This window comes from Centroberyx gerrardi, chromosome 20 (assembly GCF_048128805.1).
Source record: "Centroberyx gerrardi isolate f3 chromosome 20, fCenGer3.hap1.cur.20231027, whole genome shotgun sequence".
In the NCBI taxonomy this organism is placed as follows: domain Eukaryota; kingdom Metazoa; phylum Chordata; class Actinopteri; order Beryciformes; family Berycidae; genus Centroberyx; species Centroberyx gerrardi.
Window position 1 is genome coordinate 22,928,600 of NC_136016.1, and position 20,550 is coordinate 22,949,149.

At 43.5% G+C, this 20,550-nt stretch overlaps 1 protein-coding gene and 1 non-coding gene across 2 annotated transcripts in view; both read right to left on the reverse strand.

Annotated features, from left to right (window-relative positions):
* Positions 1-1,586: 1,586 nt before the first annotated feature.
* On the reverse strand, positions 1,587-1,659 carry trnak-cuu (transfer RNA lysine (anticodon CUU)). Its single transcript has one exon. It is a non-coding gene; the product is annotated as a tRNA-Lys (tRNA).
* Positions 1,660-3,478: 1,819 nt separating this feature from the next.
* Positions 3,479-20,550, reverse strand: part of rab40b (RAB40B, member RAS oncogene family) — a 31,216-nt gene continuing 14,144 nt past the window's right edge. The window contains exons 2-6 of the mRNA XM_071912484.2: positions 13,941-14,001; positions 11,399-11,459; positions 7,034-7,111; positions 4,988-5,210; positions 3,479-3,787 (exon numbers count right to left, since the gene is read on the reverse strand). Coding sequence (XP_071768585.1) covers positions 3,486-3,787; positions 4,988-5,210; positions 7,034-7,111; positions 11,399-11,459; positions 13,941-14,001 — 725 coding nt within the window. The 3' untranslated portion in view covers positions 3,479-3,485. The remainder of the gene's footprint in view (positions 3,788-4,987; positions 5,211-7,033; positions 7,112-11,398; positions 11,460-13,940; positions 14,002-20,550) is intronic.

Genomic DNA, 20,550 nt, shown 5'->3' on the forward strand with positions numbered 1-20,550 from the left:
CCCCTTTGTTTATGTTGTCCAATAAAGTTAAAAAAAAACCAATGATGCACCAGTCAAGCAGTTGGTAACTCAGGCAAGAAAAGAGATCCACTGTCCAGTCCAAGTCTTAAGTTTGCAATTTGATTTATTTCCAGGTTCCAAGACCAAACAAACAAACAAAACTCTGTCTCTCTCTTGCTCTGGTAAAAAAACCATATGCCCTTCCTGGCTGCATGCCCGCCCCACACACCTGTCCTACTAAATACCTATTGGGGCTCTCTACTGCCACCAGTGTTAACACAGAAAATAAACATATGTAGATTTAAACAAATCAAATATTCAAAATAAACAAATAGCTCCTACAGGTTCATACAGAGCAAGCAGGAACACATTTAATGATGATGTAAAGCTGTCAGTACAGGAGTCCCAAGACAGAAAGCTGATTGTTCCTGGCTGAGCTCTTCCTATTTGCATTCAAACCCATAAATCCATCATTAGGATGCTTCCATCTTACCTGTGCACCTGCACCTGCAAAAAAAACAAAACAGCAGGGTCGACCGTCCCTTCAGCCTGTGATCGTTGGTGCAGTTTGGTTTCTGAACCGTTAAGCACGCTGTTTTAAATCAGAGTGTTCAGCCGTCCCATTGGCTTAAAGTTGTTAAAGTCACAATGAAATGAAAAATGACTTCTTCTCCTTTTAGATAGTTCTACATATGAAAAGTTCATTTGGAAAAAGAGATTCATTTGTATTCATTTCTATAAATCAAGTTTTTTTCCCCCAAGTAGCCTAATATCAATCAAATAATCAAACTAGTAATGCATTATAATAGGCAATAACGGCTTTTGTGACAAAATGGGTTTGGACTCAGAAAGTCCGTGAAGCATTACAAACAACAGTCTGCTCTTTTTTTTTCACGAATGGTTTTAATCTGTTTTTGCAAATTAACTCTTCATATCATAATTAATGTATTTTTGGGGCATTTTCACCTTTATTAGATAATTCAAACTAGAGAGAGACAGGAAAGATTGGGAGAGAGAGGGGAATGACATGTTACTGAAATGGCCATCTGCTATTGGCTGATCTTTGGTGCCAGGTGATGGTCACCTTCTATAAAGTACACAACAGGTGGTGACATCACCTGGCACCAAAGATCAGCCAATAGCAGACAGCCATTTCAGCAGCATGATTTTTACCATTAGATAAGAGAGAGAGAAGAAACACACACACATGCTGACGGTGGTCGGTGAAATTCAGTCTCTGCATTTGACCCATGTCCTTCCTCCAGGGGGCAGACCAGGTGCAGAGGGCAGCTTAACTTAGCGCCCGGGGACCAACTTCAGTCTTCGTCATCGCTGGTCAGGCGATGATCTTCTGCATGTTTTTAGTGGGAGTCCTTACCGATGTTATATGGAGGAACCCCAGGTGAGCACACGGGGAGAACATGCAAACTCCACACAGAAAGGCCCCTTTTCACGAGATAGCCCACCACCGAAGGCATGGGGAGAACATGCCCCCACATGGCCAACAGCGACCCAGGCGGGAATCGAACCTTCTTGCTGTGAGGTGACAGTGCTACCACTGCACCACCGTGCCACATAAAGTTATGCGCCCAACGTGGGGCTCGAACCCACGACCCTGAGATTAAGAGTCTCATGCTCTACCGACTGAGCTAGCCGGGCTGGTGTTGATGTCAGGCTTTACACAGATTTAGGTTTTAGTTATTGTGACAATGAAAAGAAAAATGACTGTTTAACTAATTCTCCATATCATATCAAGTATTTATTTAACTATAAATGCCAAAAAGTTGTCATTTTTTCTTTATTTTCCTGTATTTTTATATCAAAATCCCATTACTTTTACTTCCTGGAAAACAGACTATTGCACATACATATTTTAACCAATAATTTTATCACTGCACCCAATCAATAAAGACCACTGCAGCTTCCTGTTGGTAAAATTTATTGTAAACGTGAATCTTATTAAACATTGATAAACAGTGCAAAACAGACCGTTCAGCTCAGTGACTCCTCTGTCAGGATCAGGCAAGTCTTTGGTGGCGGAGTCACTCCTATCCCGGGAAAAATAACATCACTGTACATTGAAAAACAGATACAAACCCGACTGAATAACCATATCATCGTATCAAACAGCAATATTTACAATACATATCGTACAAATATCATACACAAGTTGCAGCTGTTAGTGTGTCTGAAACTCAGATTCCACCAGATGGTTTTGGAACAGTGAGTTTCATCTAACAGACAGACAGATTTAAAAGTGTGTGTTCATGCATTTGGGTAAGTTGTGCAAAAAATAAGGTGTACAAAGTGCGTGTGTGAGTATGTGTACGTGTGAGTGAGTGTGTGTGTGTGTGTGTGTGTGTCGATGTGAACGTGGCACACGCCCACGTACGTACTGCATGTGTGTTTTTTGTACAAAACATCCTGAGGCAGAAGCTGCACAACTGCGAAAAAACACCTTTATAGAGGTTTTAAAGGAAAAATCCAACCTCACATACACTTACACTGTTATAGATCATCAATCTGTGATGTGCAATATATTCCATTAGTTAGTTATTTAGTGATGAAGTGTTGTAATTTACTTTTTTGGTGAACCCACTTTCCTTCAACCTGCCTCGTCTACTTCTACTGCAGTTATCGATTTCCTACATTTCCCAGAATGCCTTTCGATGAACCCCAGAGAAGGAGCCTGAACTTCTCGCTTGCAATCAAACCCTCAACCTGTCTCTCTGCTGCATTGCATTCTGGTCTCTCTCCTGCTCCTGTGGTGGAGAAACTGGTCTCTCTCCTCTTCTACGATGGATTTCTCCCTGTATGATTGTTGAACGTCTCTCGGTGCAAAATGGCGGCTCTAGAAAGAAGCCCTCGCTCTTTGATTCTGAGGGACTGACACCGAAACCTGACGTTTACCGCTGATGTTTTACATCCTGAAACATTTTCTCATATCAAACTCTAAGAAAAACACACCACCAAACAACAGCATGGAGCCAGAAATGAACGTTACATCACCAATAGCTGTTTTTTCCATTTTAAAACAGTGTTTAAGTGTTTTTGGGTGGATTTTTCCTTTAAAGATCACCAACACTTTCTGAAGTCATTCTCACATCTTGTTCTCCTGCCTGCTCATCAGAGGCAGCAGGGATCTAAGTGAAGGTTTGACTTTCGCCTTTAACCCATTCATGTACAATATTCCTCTGTGTGAAGCCCAACCGCTGAGCGTCAAAGCCTTTGTATTGTGTTAAGACAGTCCGTCCTGTGAAGCTGCTCTTCTGTTGCAGTAGTAATAAAGAGGAGCGGGAATCTGTCGGAGTGCAGGAAACAGAAATCTGATCCTCTGGCGTTGAAAAACCAAACAATGACACTTTCTGAGTCAGTTCTCCGTCTGCTGGCCTGAACCAGCGGTGACACCGGCGTCCATCGGAGACTCCCTGACGACCGCCTCCTCCCCCTCCTCCCCCCTCCTCCCCCTCCTCCCCCTGCAGCAGTTAGGAGATCTTGCAGCTGTTCCTCGCGCAGCTCTGAGCCGAGGGGCTGAGCGGCGGCGGCCGGATGAGCTTGGGCTTCTTCAGCAGCGCCCCCCCGGTCCTCTTGGTGGCGCCGTGCGTGGCGCCGGCGTTGGCGGTGACGGAGTAGGAGCGGCCGTGCATCATGCGGGCGTTGAGGCCGTTGGCCATGGAGAAGGACTTCAGGTGCGACTTGAGCGCCAGAGGGAGAGGAAGCTTGTCCACCAGGTGGACCGGCGTGCAGGAGACGATGGAGCGACAGCACAGATCCTGCAGACTCAAGACTGAGAGAGAGAGAGAGAGAGAGGGGGGGGGGGGGAGAGAGAGAGAGAGAGAGAGAGAGAGAGAGAGAGAGAGGGGGAGAGGGGGGGGGAGAGAGAGGGGGGGAGGGAGAGGGAGAGAGAGGGAGGGAGAGACATGGGGGGGAGAGAGAGAAAGAGGGAGAGAGGGGGGAGGGAGAGAGAGAGAGTGAGGGAGAGAGGGAGGGAGAGAGGGAGGAAGAGGGGGAGAGTGAGGGAAGGAGAGAGAGAGAGGGAGGGGGAGAGAGGGGGGAGGGAGAGAAAGGGAGGGAGAGAGAGAAAGAGGGAGAGACATGGGGGGAGATAGAGAAAGAGGGAGAGAGGGGGGAGGGAGAGAGAGAGAGTGAGGGAGAGAGGGAGGGAGAGAGGGAGGAAGAGGGGGAGAGAGAGAGGGAGAGAGAGAGGGGAGAGAGAGAAAGAAAGAGAGAGAGAGAGAGATAGAGAGGTAGAGAGGGAGGGAGAGAGAGAAAGAGAGGGAGGGAGGGAGGGGGAGGGAGAGAGAGAAGGAGAGAGAGAGACAGAGTCAGTATTACAGTACATCCATCAAAAGTCAGAATGCAGTGATGATCATCATCAACTCGAAAATGTTTTGCACCACTTTAGCACTTTGCTTGTCAGATGGAAAATATTTTAAATAATATTTTTCTATTTTTGCATTTGGATAACTTGACTTGAGGAGTTTTTTCTTCCTGCTGTCTTCCTGTCTATTCTTGATAACAGAAACTAAAAATAAATTATGGATTTTTTACGAAAGTAAGCAACTTAGGTCCGTGGTCCTTAGACGTGTTGAATGGTGAACTTCAGGCAATGATTTTTCTATTTTTTCCCCCAAAATGCATTTATACTGTATAATAATGTTTCAGAAATTAACTCTTCAAGTCCACAAGGGGGCAGCCTCACATAACAGGACACAGACAGAAGCAGCTAGGTGGGAATGTGCTGTGGTTTGTTTATGTGGCAACACACACCCCCTACACATAACACACACACACACACACACACACACACACACACACCAGGAATGGGGTCGTTCATGAACTGATTTAAGAATGCATGGTAAACTCCAATTCAATTCCGATTCTGTTTCCTGTTGGTTTTCTCAGTTCCTTCCTCAGTTGAATTTGATGAGTTGATTCATGAATTGACCCCAAACCCTGACACACACACACACACACACACACACACCTTTGTTGGGCCTCCAGAGGCGCTCCATGCCGTGCCTCATCAGCACGATGCGGGCGAGCTCGGTGAACGACTCGGTGATGTTGAAGTTGCAGAGCGGGCTGACCTCGAAGAAGGTGACGCCCAGCCGCTCGGCGTACACCTGCGCCTGCTCCGTCGTCACCTGCCGCTTGTAGGCCAGGTGCAGCCGGTTCCCCACCAGGATCTTGGGCACCCCCGGGGCATGCTGGGAGCAGGTCAGGTCAGATTAGGTTAGATCAACAAATGTAAAGAAGAACATTGTCAAGGGTTAGATAATAACATCAAAGACTTATTTCTAGAGATGGGACGATATGGTTATCTTACAGTGCGATTCGATGCGCCATACGGGGTTCACAATTTAATACAGCTGCAATACAATGTAATAAATAAAAGTTCAATGACAACAAAGTCTGACTGTGCAGAATTCTGTTTATTTCTGAGACACAAATCTTTCTAGCGATGCCATTGGCTGCTAGAATGTAAACAACAATTTAAAAATGTCGTTACAAAGTGACAATAATATAATTTGGATGGAGAGCTTGTGAAACTGTGATGGTCAAGAGTCTCATTAGTGATTACTACAGCAGAATAACATGGAGCTGATATCACCATTCATGTTCCTGACCCACCATACGGATTGTCACATTTTTGTATCATGATATATTGAATTTCGATATATCGTCTCATCCCTATATTTCCATTGTGGTCCTTGATTGTAAAAAAAGACATGGCGGACGGGTGAATGGCAGCATACATTAACATTAACACAATTTATGAAAGGGAATTAAAGTGCGATTATCTTACACATACAGTATATATGCTGCAGAAGATTCAGTGTAAAAAATGATCAAAAGCACAACTAAAACAGAATGGAATACAGATTGTGTGTAACAGTAAACAGGGAAAACAGTGTTGTAATGGTAATAAATGCTCTTTGGTGGACACTTTGGTCCAAGCTGCCATGAGTCAGTCCCTCCAGGAACTTGCGATTTTGTGATCGCAATAATTAACGCAAATTCAAGAAATCTACGCAATATTTGCGAGAGCTTGCAGTTTTGCAAAATTGCCGCATCTTTTCCGCATGAAATGGCCAAATCAACAGACCGCTTGTGATTTGGACCAATTGTCGCATTCGGTGTCGTGGTATCTTGGAAGAGTTAATAGCTTAAACGGAGAGTGGGAGAGAATAGGGGGAGGCTGTGTGTGTGTGTGTGTGTGTGTGTGCGTGCGTGCGAGTGAGAGAGAGAGAGAGAGACTTTTTTTTTTTCTTTGCTTGCAATTTTCCCTAATTCCCGCAATTTTACCGCAAAAAGAACACATAAAACCTCGCAAATTGTATCGCAATTTTTGAGAAAAGCCGCAGCAAAATCAAGCATTTTTGGCCGCAATAATCACAAAAAAACTCCGCGAAATCCTGGTGGGACTGATGAGTGCATGGGTGGGATTCAAACCCCCCAGTCCTGGCAGTGTCAGTGCCTTGCTCCTTGGAGGGGATAACACATTATAATCTTTCATTATGCTGCGTCTCCTCCAACATGGCGGCACGTCCCTCGTAACCGCAGATAACCGATAACAACTCTCCAAACCTCTCTTGACTGGCTTCTACTTACGTTTGCAGTAACATTGGCCTTTGCCTGGTAGAGACTCCCTGGTAAGAATCCAACATTTAGAGGCTTTTCAGTGCCTTTTGTTCCCCTATAACTGATTCTGATTCAAGGCACAGTGCTAAGTGCTGTGTTCTGCCATCCAGGCCTGGTGCAGAGCGGTATTGTTTGGACGGTGTGTGGGTTGGTGTTGTGAACGTGGCTTACTCATTCAGAGAGGGCTTACATCACCGTGTGACGGACGCCAAGTTGAAATATGAAAAGTCTAATTATACAAATAGAAAATATTGGATGGTAAAAAAGTGCAACTGAAGTGAAATATCACTTCAGACAACACACACACAAGCACATACAGACAGATAGATAGATATGTGGATGAGGGGATGGATGGATGAAAGGATTGGTTGATTGGTTGGTTGCTTACCTCATCTATCTCTTTGATCCACCTGTCGATACCGTCAAAGGACCAGCGGTTGGTGATGTCATAGACTAAAATAACTCCCTGAGAAGAAGAAGAAGAAGAAGAAGAAGGAGAGACAAACACAAAGAGAAAGGAAGAGGGGCAAGAGAAAAGATTAGATTTAACACCCGGAGGCTGATTGAAGTTTTAGTTCTACAAACATTTCTCAGAGGCAGAGCTGCTCTGGAAGCAGAAATAATCTGATTGGTTGAGTTAAACCTCAGTGGGCGGAGCCAAAGAACCACAGTTTTTAAGGCAAGTAACATTAGACTGAAGCTCAGTGAAAAAGACAAGAGGTAAGAGAGGAGGAAGCTAATATTATGAAGCCTAGCGCTCTGCTACTAACTGAAAAAATACAATATATCATACTAAGTTATCAAGGTTAGCTAGTTAGCTAGCTGACCTTCAAGTTCAAACTAGCCGTACTAGCCTATAGCTATCTAGGTAAGCTAGTTAGCTAGCTGCTGACCTTCAACATCATGATGCCATGATCATGAATGAATGAATGAATGAAAGATAGAAGTCATTGCCGTTTGTATTGTTTATTTATATTTTGATCAGAGTTCCTTCTTTGCCAATTCAAGTTTGTCAGTTAGCTAATTGCGCTCTGTGGCTCCGCCCACTGAGGTTTAACTCAACCAATCAGATTATTTCTGCCTTCAGAGCAGCTCTGCCTCTGACAAATATTTGTATACCTGGAACTCCAATCTGCGGAGGAGTGTAAGTGAGAATGACTCACTGTTTGTAGTGTGTACACATGTGCGCACACACACACACACACACACACACACACTCAAAGAAGCCCAGTGATAGTGCTTCATGTTGTCTAACCAAACTGTGGTCACGGTGAAAACCTCAGGCAATACCAGTCAATTAGCGGTGCGACTGTACACCATGGAAATCAAATCAGGATTACACATGCCTGTGGAAATGCAATTAGTGAGTCTGTCTGTCAAGCCACCATTCAGCTTTTCTACACATAGAGCATGTAGCACTAAGACCTGTGGGTGTACATGTGTTCATACCTGCTAAAACAAGGGTTAAATGGAATATTTGGTAGGAAAATATGAGAAAAATGCATTAAATTTTTGTCTTCAAATGAGTGGATGAACAGTCAAAAACAAAAAAATCATCTGTTTTCTAAGACTCTCCATTCACTTGCATACATTTTGAAAACCTTCCACATCTAAATATTAAACCATATATCCATTTTTCAAAATAAAACCATTACCTTAAGTTTATCATTCAATGTCTCTAAAATATAGAAGTAGATGTAGTCTGTAAAAGTGTTAAGTTACCTGCTATCCTTTAATAAATTAACATGATTTGATGTAATTCTGTGCTGTCAGTCTTTCTGTTAGCGGCGGTGTCACTTTTTCAGATTGTGGAAATCTCATTTTGCAACTAAATTCTTCATATACAAAGTATGTATGGTGAAAAAAAAAAAGTTCTTCCCAGGTAAAAAAGCACTTTCACTCTGAAAAAGCACAGTTCTGTTTGAGAAATAAACACACACACACCCACACACACTCAAGATTCAGGATCAGCCTTTAGCCTTGCTGTAGCGGTAGGTGTCATTGTTGCCATGGTAATATCTATTCTGCACCCGGTAATGACCCGGTGAGCGATGACAACACAGCACAACTTTATTCACAAAAATAAATAAATAAAAAATCAAAAAAACTCTCCAGTGGGAACATAACAAAGCGGACGAGGCCGTTCACGTGTGGGAAGCGCTTCTTCACACTTCCTCTCACTGAAAAAAACACAATAAAGAAATAAAACAGAGAGAGCGCGTTCGTCAGCCAGACCGTTAAAAAGCATCGCAGTTTGCAGAAGGCTGTGATCATGAACCCGGTCGACTCGGAGATCACAGACACATTTAAAATAAACTGAATAGACGGAGAGACGAAGGAACGAGCTGCCTGAGGACAAACACACAGAAACATCTCTCTGCTGACACAGCTACTGCATAAACTCACATTTAACTAGCAATGGATAGATTAATATTATTATTACCAGCAGTAGTAGTAGTAATAGCAGTAGTGTTAGTAGTGCTAGTAGTAAGATTAGTATTATTATCTAGATTGTTGGTTGATGTTTTTTGATGTTTCTTTTATTTTAGAGCACTTTTTAACTTAAGAAATCAAAAGTTATTCTTAATCTTATAGTGATTTTAATTATGGACAGAAAGGCAGATATAGGTAGATAGATAGATAGATAGAGAGAGAGAGAGAGAGAGAGAGAGAGAGAGAGAGAGAGATGGATGGATGGATAGATAGACAGATAGATAAATAGATAGATGGAGAGAGATAGATAGATAGACAGAAAGATAGATAGAGATGGATGGATGGATAGATAGATAGATAGATAGATAGGTAGATAGATAGATAGATAGATAGATAGATAGATAGATAGATAGATAGATATTTGTTTTATTAATCCCCAGGTGCAATAAAACCTAATATCAATAAGACTTAAAAAACCTCACATACTGAATGACCTACTGAATCCCCCTCTTTATTTCCCAGCCTTGTTCTGGTACAGTGTGTGTGTGTTTTTCGGAGCGGGGCAGGAAGCGGGCGTCCCGCTGGCTGTAGTCCCCTACGGTCCTGACACTGTCCCACCCTGTCCCACCCTGTCTGGACACAGCGGACACCCACCCTGTTTCACCCTGCATGTTTTCCACAGGAAAAAGGCTCCAGTGTGGGTGTTGGTGTCTGTCCTGCTGCTGCTGACACACACACACACACACACACACACACACACACAGATCCAAAACATCAGCAATCACTGGCTAAGCAGCCATGTATGACTGTTCAAAAATAACAGCAATGCTGGCAAGCATGTGTACATGGAAGTAATACAAAGAAAGTAAGAATGTAAGTAATAAAAGAATAGGAATGTAGCTGTTTTCTTCAAGTTAGTGTTGTAAAATAGAAACAGGAACAAGGAGCAAAACAGACACATTAACAAGCAGTCAGCTATATTTTAGCTGTTAAAGTGGAAATAAGTAAAATATTTTTTTCTGCCCAATAGCACAAAATTACCATAATCGAGTTAATCATAATCAAGTTACTGATCAATACCAGTGACTCAACAATTACTTTACCTCCTGCTGAAATTTCTGGCCTTCAAAACTCACTCAAACTGTACTTCCCACGCACTGGAATATCATTTTTATTTTATTTTATTTGCACACACATAAAACTGCATAAAATCCAGATAATGAAAAAAAAAAAAAAGATGTGACAGGAGAGGTCAAGAAGCCACAGAAGGCTTATACAACGGACCTCCCCTCAACTTAAGGAGAAAAACAAACAATAACAAAAAAATCAATCATGAGACTAGATAACTAGCCAGCAGGCTAATTTAACAACCAGTGTTAATGTGAACATGCTAACGCTAGCTGCTACTAGATATATTAGCTAGTGTGCTAATCAGATGTGTTAAAGACGAGATGAAATGAAAAATGCCTTTAGATCACATCCCCGGTCATACTGTGCACCTATTTAACAATATATGCCAAAAAAAATACCAAAAATCAATTTCATTGTATTCTTATATCAAAATTCAATCATGTTTTCTTCCTGTAAAACAAAATATGCCGTGTGCTTACGTAAGCATGCCCGTAACTAATTTCAACCAATAATATCATGACATCCACCCATCAATCAATCTTCAACTTTTAGCGCACAGAGCTAAGAGGCTAAGATTCATTAGTTAGCTAGCTAGCAACAGCACGGTACTTGTGTGTGTCAGGTGTGTCTTCGGGTGTTATGACACACCCACTTTTCAACGTTCAAATCAAATTCCTCCCAACGTTATGTCCCACCTGTCTTTCCTGTTTCACTCAGAAATACGTCACGATACGGAAGTTAGATACTCTCGAAATGCCGTTTCATCTCGACTTTAACAACAAGACAGTGATGTTAGCTGACCAGATACTATGGTTAGCTAGCTAACAAGCTGACATTATCTAAACACTAAATCAATCAGATGGATCAGTGATGAAATGATCAGTTCAGTCAGAAACAGACAGAAATTAACCGTCTGTTCAGTTCTGTTGAGACGGACAAGTACGTTTGGAAATGCAATCAGCCACTGTTGCCCAAAAGCTGAGGACCTCCAACATGGCCGCCAGAGTGGGGGTTACATCACCTGAAACACGCTGCGCTGTCCCATGCCATTCTCTGACTTGGACCAGAGTGAGTTACTGTATATTCTCTATAAGCTGTATGAATACAGTAAAGAGAGGCCCTGCACAAGGACTTAGGACACACACACACACACACACACACACACACACACACACACACACAAATTTACCTGTGCTCCTCTGGAATAGGACCTGAATATGGTGCAGAATCGCCCCTGGCCGGACGTGTCCCTGAAACAACATGAGAGAAAGGTCAAAGGTCAAGATGTCACATTCATTCACACACACACACAGCTGCTGTCAGTTAAACTCACAAGCTCCTGCAAACAAGCCTTTAGTCTACTGAACTGTCGACTTTGCATTAGTTTCTAAGGAAATGGCTGCATGTATTTTTATCCATACATTACAATGAGGCTACTACACTGGGAAATGGGCTTGACTCAATGGAGTATCTACAGTATTTATGTTGAAGCATGCCTACATCCTCCATATGTTTCATTCCAAAACACTATATATCCAGTTTTTAAATAAAATTGACGCCAGAAATACCTTAGTCACTATTTCATAAACACGATTTCAGCTTCAAAAGCATAACTACCTTGTAAGCAGAGAGGTTTTGAGATGACTCATAACTTTCACAGTGACCCATAATGTGCGTTACATTCATGCCAGCACTCATTCTGTCTGAGTCGGCGTCCGTTTTCCCGTCCAAATGGCTTGTTGTATCATTTTTTGTGGAGTGAAAGTTTTCACAGCTAGAGCGACTCCGCTGCACCGGCACAGGCCGTGTTTTTTAAGCCCAGCGATGACGTCGTCGATCTGAATGATGAACAGCTTTCCTACAGCGAAATCCTCACATTATCATATTATCCCCCTTTTTCAGAAAACACAGGACTGTACTCTGGGTCTGTTTTTCTGCGGAGCGTCCAGAGTGAAAAACAAGAGCATGTTTCCAAACAGCATTCTCCGGAGCTGAATACCACAGCAGTGTTTGGGTTGGCACGCTCGGACGCACGCTGGCCGCCGGCCCAGCGCTCCCGACTCGTCCAGATCGACGGCAGCTGCCGGTTTGTAAGTCAGGTTGTCACCGTCCAGAAAAACACAGGGAAGACGTGATTTAACATGAACTGATATCGAGAGACGCCATCTGTTGATACCGCCGGTGCTGCACGCCGAATATTATCATTATTTACTAGATTTGGTACGGGAAAGTAGAAGCGTAACTGACCCTAAAGGAAAAGTTATCTTGTTGTTACCTGACAGTTGTTGTACTCATGATACTGCAGTGTCATGTTAGCTCGCTGTGAGTCAACATGTTCGTAGCCCGGGGAAGGGGACAGGACGCTATTAACACACACACACACACACACACACGCTGACATACACCCTCTGCTAAAGAGCTAAAGAGCCTCATCCGCTTATACATCAAACAAAGTTACAGATTAATAATTTAATATTGACTCGGCTAAAAGCAAAACCGTGCTAAAAATACCTCAGTGAGGCGAAGCCCGGGAGCTTAGAGGCACGGAGGAGAGAGACGGGGGGCGGACGGATGTACGCTACATGTGAGCAGCTTTAAGTGCCGCGTGTTGCCTTCCACATCTTCCTTTCTGCACTTCTGTCAGTGACAGAGTGCACGGCACGCATGTATAGCGTGTGGATGTCCATGTATATGTAATACATGTGTGCAAGTGTGTGTGTGCATTCTTCCATGTCTCATTGCCCTTTTCCTGCTGCCTGGGTAAAATGTGTCCAGCAACAATAGAGGCTTTGCAGTTGCATCACGAATCTCCTAGCAACTACGTCTGCTGCCATATTAGACTATTGGCAAATAATGGCTAAATAAGTAATATCTAACAAGCAGCTAGAAACAGAGAGCAGCTGAGTCAGCTTGTTGTGGTGTGGCTGTAGATCCATTCAGTAACGTTCTCAGTAAAAGTGAATAGTGTGATAAGGTGGATTTGGTTACTGTGACACAGTAAACTGTCTTGTCTTTAGCTCTAGTCTCTACTCCAAAACACTCTGAGTTGTAGCTTGAGAAGAGTCAGCTCAGTTAACCTGAACAAACTGTTAGCTAGCTAACTAGCCAGCAAACACACTGATGTTAATGTGAACATGCTAACGCTAGCTGCTACTAGATACGTTAGCTAGTGTGCTAATCAGATGTGTTAACAACAAGACAGTGATGGTTAGCTGATACAGATACTATGGTTAGCTAGCTAACAAGCTGACATTATCTAAACACTAAATCAATCAGATGGATCAGTGATGAAATGATCAGCAGTCAGAAACAGCACAGAAATTAACCGATTGTTGTCAGCTGCTGTTGCCAGGAGCTGATGACCTCCAATATGGCCGCCAGAGGATGCGTTGCGTCACCTGATGCCCTTATGCCACAAAGAGAAATCGGCCTCACATGCTGCTTGTTTACTCTCTGTAACTTTCTGCTGTGTAACTTCACAGCTCTGTCCAGCTGACCTCATTTTACACAATAAGCCTTTCTGCCTTAATCACATCAGCATGAGGCAGCTGGGAGAGCCGTAATGAAGGAAATGGGAGGCCACTCGGCTCTAGTCAAAGGTGAGTGCGCTTCAGAGTTCGTGCTCATTTCACGACTCATTCTGTGATCACGTTGGTGCGGGTGTATGCGGTAGTGTAGTATGTGTGTGTGCATGTTGTGTGTGTGTGTGTGTGTGTGTGTGTGTGTCGTACCAGAGTTGCAGCTTGACTCTTCTTCCGTCCAGGAGGATGGTGGTCGTCTTGTAGTCGATTCCTGAAACAAACGGGACAAAAACACATTCCTCAGTCTCCCAACTGATAGAAATGCAACTAATTCAGATTTTGTTTATGGCAATATTTAATTTTTTTTGTGTAAAATTTGCTTTATAGTTGGATGGAAACACAGCTGCAGAATGTGGAGAAAAGAGTCGATCAGGTTTCCACAGACGACCAGGAATTCTGACCTTTGACCTCAACTCACCCAGGGATGTGTGTGTGTGTGTGTGTGTGTGTGTGTGTGTGTGTGTGTGTGTGCGTGCAGTCTGTGCAATATAGTGTTAGTGTGTGAAGTGATAAGGTGTTAGGTAAGTGCTGGAGTGATACCACACACTTTGACGCCTTGGAGTGAATGAAGGAAAGGAGGAGAGGAGGTAGAGGAGGAAAGGAGGAGATAGGACAGGAAAGGAGGAGAGGAGGGTAGAGGAATAAAGGAGAGGAGGTAGAGGAGGAAAGGAGGAGAGGAGGTGAAGGAATAAAGGAAAGGAGATAGAGGAGGAAAGGGGGAAAGGAGGAGAGATGAAAGAGGAGGAAAGGAGGTTGGAATTTGTGTATTTCAAAGGAGTCAAATTTCCGTCACAGCGTTCCAGAGGTGTGTGTGTGTTTGCGAGTCACCTGTGTGTGTGTGTGTGTGTGTGTGTGTGTGTGTGTGTGTGTGAGTGTGTGTGTGTGTGTGTGTGTGTGTGTGGACCATGTGGACATAAGGAGTTAAAGCCTGAACAGAGTGGAGGGAGGAGGCACCAGATGATGAAATCCACATTGGATCAGACCCAGCGGCCGTGACTCATCCACCACACACACACACACACACACACACACACACACACACACACACACACACACACACACACCCCTAGAGTGTGACTTCACCTAATCATCACATTCAGAGTTTCTTTATTCACCAAGTCCAATAAACACACTGGAATTAGCACTTTTGACAGTACATACTGACACACATGGCACAGAGATAACAAGACCTCACACACACACACACACACACACACTTCCGACACTGATATTTCAGTACTACTTTGATGCTGCTGCGAAAGGCTGAACTGACTTTTATAAACGTTCAAGACTTTCACCAAATATATTCAGCAAGTTGAAACTCCATATCAGCCTCGCCTCCAGAGGGTGGAAACATGCGGATTGGAATAGTTAGAAGAAGAGGAAGAAGAAGAAGAAGAAGAAGAAGAGGAAGAGGAAGAAGAAGAAGAAGAAGAAGAAGAAGAGGAAGAAGAAGAAGAAGAAGAAGAAGGAGAAGGAGGAGGAGGAGGAGTCAAACAGCTCAAACAGTCCAGCAGGATCCCAGTCCAGCTGAACTGGTTGACAAACTGGTGCCAGGAGACAAATATGGAACTATTTCAAATATCAGACCAACATCAAACCCGATGTGGAAAAGCTCCTACAGAGCCGACCAGGTCTAGTCTGGTTCCAGACTCCTGAATCTCGTCCCTCCACTCTTCAGATCACTGTCGAGCGATCCGGAGAGTCTGCTGTTTCCCTCGACAACGGCTTGTTCTCGCTCAGAGAAACAATCGAGCCAATCAGAGCCTTTGTGGGCGGGACTAAAGTTGGTGACATTTTTAACCTGTGCCAGAGCCAGAAAAACATGGAACCATTTGCGCGGTTTTTCATTGGCGTTTCAGCAGAATAGATTTCTTGAATTTGAAATCACCTCCTTAACCAAACAAATTGTCTTTGCAAAGACGACATTTTTTGTCCAAAAGGAGCGACATTCTTGGGTCAGTTGGTAAATGTCTGGCTAACCAATGGATGTAGAGGCTGACTGGCTGCAGCATCATGTGACTGAAGTGACGTCAGAGCGGCCGGATACTTCAGTCTCTAGTGATCGGTTCAGATACGTCGGTCACTAGTGATCGGTTCAGATACGTCGGCCTCTAGTGATCGGTTCAGATACGTCGGTCTCTAGTGATCGGTTCAGATACGTCGGTCACTAGTGATCGGTTCAGATACGTCGGTCACTAGTGATCGGTTCAGATACGTCGGTCTCTAGTGATCGGTTCAGATACGTCGGTCACTAGTGATCGGTTCAGATACGTCGGTCTCTAGTGATCGGTTCAGATACGTCTGTCTCTAGTGATCGGTTCAGATACGTCGGTCTCTAGTGATCGGTTCAGATACGTCGTCACTAGTGATCGGTTCAGATACTTCTGTCTCTAGTGATCGGTTCAGATACGTCGGTCTCTAGTGATCGGTTCAGATACTTCGGTCACTAGTGATCGGTTCAGATACGTCTGTCTCTAGTGATCGGTTCAGATACTTCTGTCTCTAGTGATCGGTTCAGATACGTCGGTCTCTAGTGATCGGTTCAGATACTTCGGTCACTAGTGATCGGTTCAGATACGTCGTCACTAGTGATCGGTTCAGATACTTCTGTCTCTAGTGATCGGTTCAGATACGTCTGTCTCTAGTGATCGGTTCAGATACGTCGTCACTAGTGATCGGTTCAGATACGTCTGTCTCTAGTGATCGGTTCAGATACGTCGGTCTCTAGTGATCGGTTCAGATACTTCGGTCACTAGTGATCGGTTCAGATACGTCGGCCTCTAGCGATCGGTTCAGATACGTCGGTCACTAGTGATCGGTTCAGATACGTCGGTCACTAGTGATCGGTTCAGATACGTCGGCCTCTAGCGATCGGTTCAGATACGTCGGTCACTAGCGATCAGTTCGGGGAAAATCAACCCCCCCCCACACAGAAAACAGCTAACGAGGAGGAAATCTCAGGCTGAATAACGGAGTGGAACCAGATGGAGGTTCAGTCTGAAGATCTAGACCAGGTGAAGTGAAGTAACACTTTTTTTTATTCCATCTCCAAACCTCCTTCAGCAGGAGAGTGGGATTAGAACCAGAGACTTTCTGCTGCTGCTTCCTCTGACAGCAGATTAGGAAAGTCTCATCCTGCTGCTGCGAGCTTCCAACCAAGACGAGACGGATTTACTGAAGAATCTCAGACATTTGTCCCCACGCCCACCGGCTTTACACACACACACACACACACAGGCACGTTCACACACTTAAGTCCATCACTGATGCCCAGTTATTCAAAACATCCTGTCAGAACGCATGGCCTTCCTGTTTCTGTGGGCGTTAACTCTGATTCACTGCTAACCGCCTCTATCACACACACACACACACACACACCCACACACACACACACACACACACCTACACACACACACACACTTGATTAGCTGCTAATATCAGGCTGCTGTCACATGTATCCCCTGTGGGAACAAAAGCGGCGCGCGGCTCATCTCTTTTATAACAGTAATTATCAGGAGCTGTCTGCTCTCTGGGGAATTAAAGACACACTCCACTGTGGAGCTTTCAACAATGGCTCTGCTCTGGAGTGTCACACACACACACACACACGCACACACACACACACACACACAGAGACATACGCATGTTACATAAATGCTCTCGAGCGCTCGGTGCCTTACCATGCAGAAGTGCCTATTAAAATGAGTTACAGTAACACAGCATGAAAGACCCAGAGGGAGAGGGAGAGAGAGAGAGAGAGAGAGAGGGAGAGAGAGAGAGAGAGAGAGAGAGAGAGAAAGGGAGAGAGAGAGAGAGAGAGAGAGAGAGATGCTGGGTGACTGGCGTTCCTGCTTTCTTCTACAGAAAACACATTTGCGCGTCGGAGTCTTTTGTGCCTCGATCAATAGAGGTTGAAAAAAGAACAATAAAAATGTCGCTGTGTCGTGTCGGCCGGCCGCTGACAACAGCCTGAACAGCCAGAAACAGCCAGAAACAGCCTGAACAACAATCAGCCTGACATCAAAAGCGAACGGCTTTTCTGGAGGAAAACAGAAAACACGTGCGCGCCCCGTCCCGTCCCGTCCCGTCCCGTCCCGTCCCGTCCCGTCCCGTCGTGTCACATTCCATAAAGTCTTCTTCTTCGGTTTATTTCTCAAAGCGTCAGTTCAGCTGCCAGTCAACCTTCTCATGAACTTTGACTTCATCATCTTGACCCCAGGACCCAAGTGTCTTTCTGTGTGTGTGTGTGTGTGTGTGTGTGTGTGTGTGTGTGTGTGGTCCCTGTGCCATGTGTTTCAGTACTGTGTGTCTATGTTTGTGTTTATGCACCATTGTCACCATGACTAACTGCTGTACATTTATTGTATTTGGTGAATAAAATGTTCCTGATTCTGATTATTAGGTAAAGTCAAGCTGTGCGTGTGTGTGTGTGTGTGTGTGAGTGTGGTCCCTGTGCCATGTGTTTCAGTACTGTGTGTCTATGTTTGTGTTTATGCACCATTGTCACCATGACTAACTGCTGTACATTTATTGTGTTTGGTAAATAAAACATTCCTGATTCTGATTATTAGGTTAAGTCAAGCTATGTGTGTGTGTGTGTGTGTGTGTGTGTGTGCAACTCTGACTGTGTGTCTGTTTCAGTGTATGAGTGTCTGTCTCTGTGTGTGTGTGTGTTGGTATTTAGGAGTAAGTTAGTTAGCATCCTGCCTCGACTTGCATCAGAAATCGTGTCAAAACTTATTTTAACTGTTTTTAATTATATTTATTCGATATTCTTGGCCTAGACAGAGTGGAAATGCATCACTTCTACAGCTAGAAGAGTCTCAGAGAGCCAAAACCTCCGCCAACACTGAACAGTTCTGCAACTTTGCTGTTAAACCCAAACACATTGTTCCTATCACTTACATCTGAAGTTGAATTTGAAGTCTGATTTATTGATCCTGCAAACAGACACTTAGGATTTGGAATGAAGTCTGTGTCTCTGTTAGTTTCATAGTTCTGGCTAAAAAAACGATAATCATATAATGGTGTAAATCCCAGATCTAGATCACTACCAACATCGAATCAGTTGTTCCTCGGCCCAAGACCGATCTGTCCACCAATTTTAATGGACATTTTTTTAGATATCCTGCTGACTGACTAATAGGGATGAACACATAACCTTCTTGGCAGAGGAAATAAAAATCTTCATGTTATAAAATCACTTAATTTTTTCCTCTGACTCTACCCAGGCACACTAAACTAAACTAAACTGAGCTGAAGTGAATTTCTGACACGTTCATCTCTGAAGATCTACGACAGAGCAGCTCTGTTTCCATCTGGCATCACAGAGTTGATGTCAATTCATGAATTAACTCAATTGGAATTTAACTGGAATTTCTGGAAGTTTAATTAGACTCAATGAAATTCTATGAAATTCCATGTTTTTTTTTGTTTTTTCTCACCACATATCTGAGATTCCACATATATATTATCAATACTGAACATCATAAAATGTTAAAGGAACCTCTCAGGTGGTATTTGATTCAGAACATGTAATGGTAATCCATACATTATGGATTGAATGTGTTTGATTTGTTGAACTGTCTTTTATTGGATTCATAATGTTTTGATTTATAATGTTTAGAGTCGAGACAAACTCTCTTAGAAGTGGAATTTCATGGAATTTAATGGGATTCAGTTCTGTTTCCTGTCATTCAATTCAGTTCACATTCTGTTTCCTTACAGCTGGGAGACTTTCACACTGCAGGAGCTGAGCTGGAGTTTAACATGAATTCTCAGTTTAGTTCATGAATGGCTCCAAACCTGCTGTATTAACACGCGTCTCCAGGTTATATCCAGGTTGTGTCAAGGTGTGATTTAACTGGATTACATTTACATCGGACATTAAAATGCATCTCCGGCGAACAAAGTGAAATTGGATTCCTCTTTCCCTCGCCAAAACTCAGACTGACACTCACATTTCTTCCTAACATTCCCGATTCCCGTCCTTTAAAGCTGACAGTGAACGCCTCGTCTCCCCTCCTGCACAGCTGGATTTGCCTGCGCTTCCTCATTAGATCCAACACACACACACACAACTTTATTTCCCTTTTTATGTAGTTTCTATCTGTGGATGGGAGACAGAAATCTACAATTTGTTCTTAATGTGGCTAAATGCTTCTTCAGAATATCTTGGGTGCATTTATACCTGGATTTTACGCATTTTTTTTTAGACATTTCAATTACAAATTTAATTGTTCTCCACCCCCACATCTCCCTCCCTCTCTCTGTCCTTGCTCCTCACTCTCTCTCTTTTCTACTCTACTACTACTTGTACTACTAATTGTAGTGCCTATAATTATTACTTCATCACTAAATAACTCCTGAATGAATGAATTGAACATCACAGACTGATATATAATGATATATAACAGTGTAAGACGATCCAAAGAGGGAGTTTTCCCTTTAAAGAAATAAAATATCTTATGAAAACAGACCTTTAAAAGAAATCTGCTTTTGTTTCGGCACCTCAAAATGATTTGTTGTGTGTTGCAAGATTTCTTATCGGCTTTTATTGTAGAGAGTAACAGAGCAGCTCATTGTATTCTGAAGTGGAAACGGAAGAACTAAGTGCAAAAGCAACACAGTGCCTTGATAAATAAATGTGACAAAATGTTCCCGAAACCCCAGAATGATCCTGATATGTGACGGGGGGGAAAGAAGCTCAGGAGAAAAGAGGAAGAACGGAGAGAATTAGAGCGAACAGAGAAGGAAG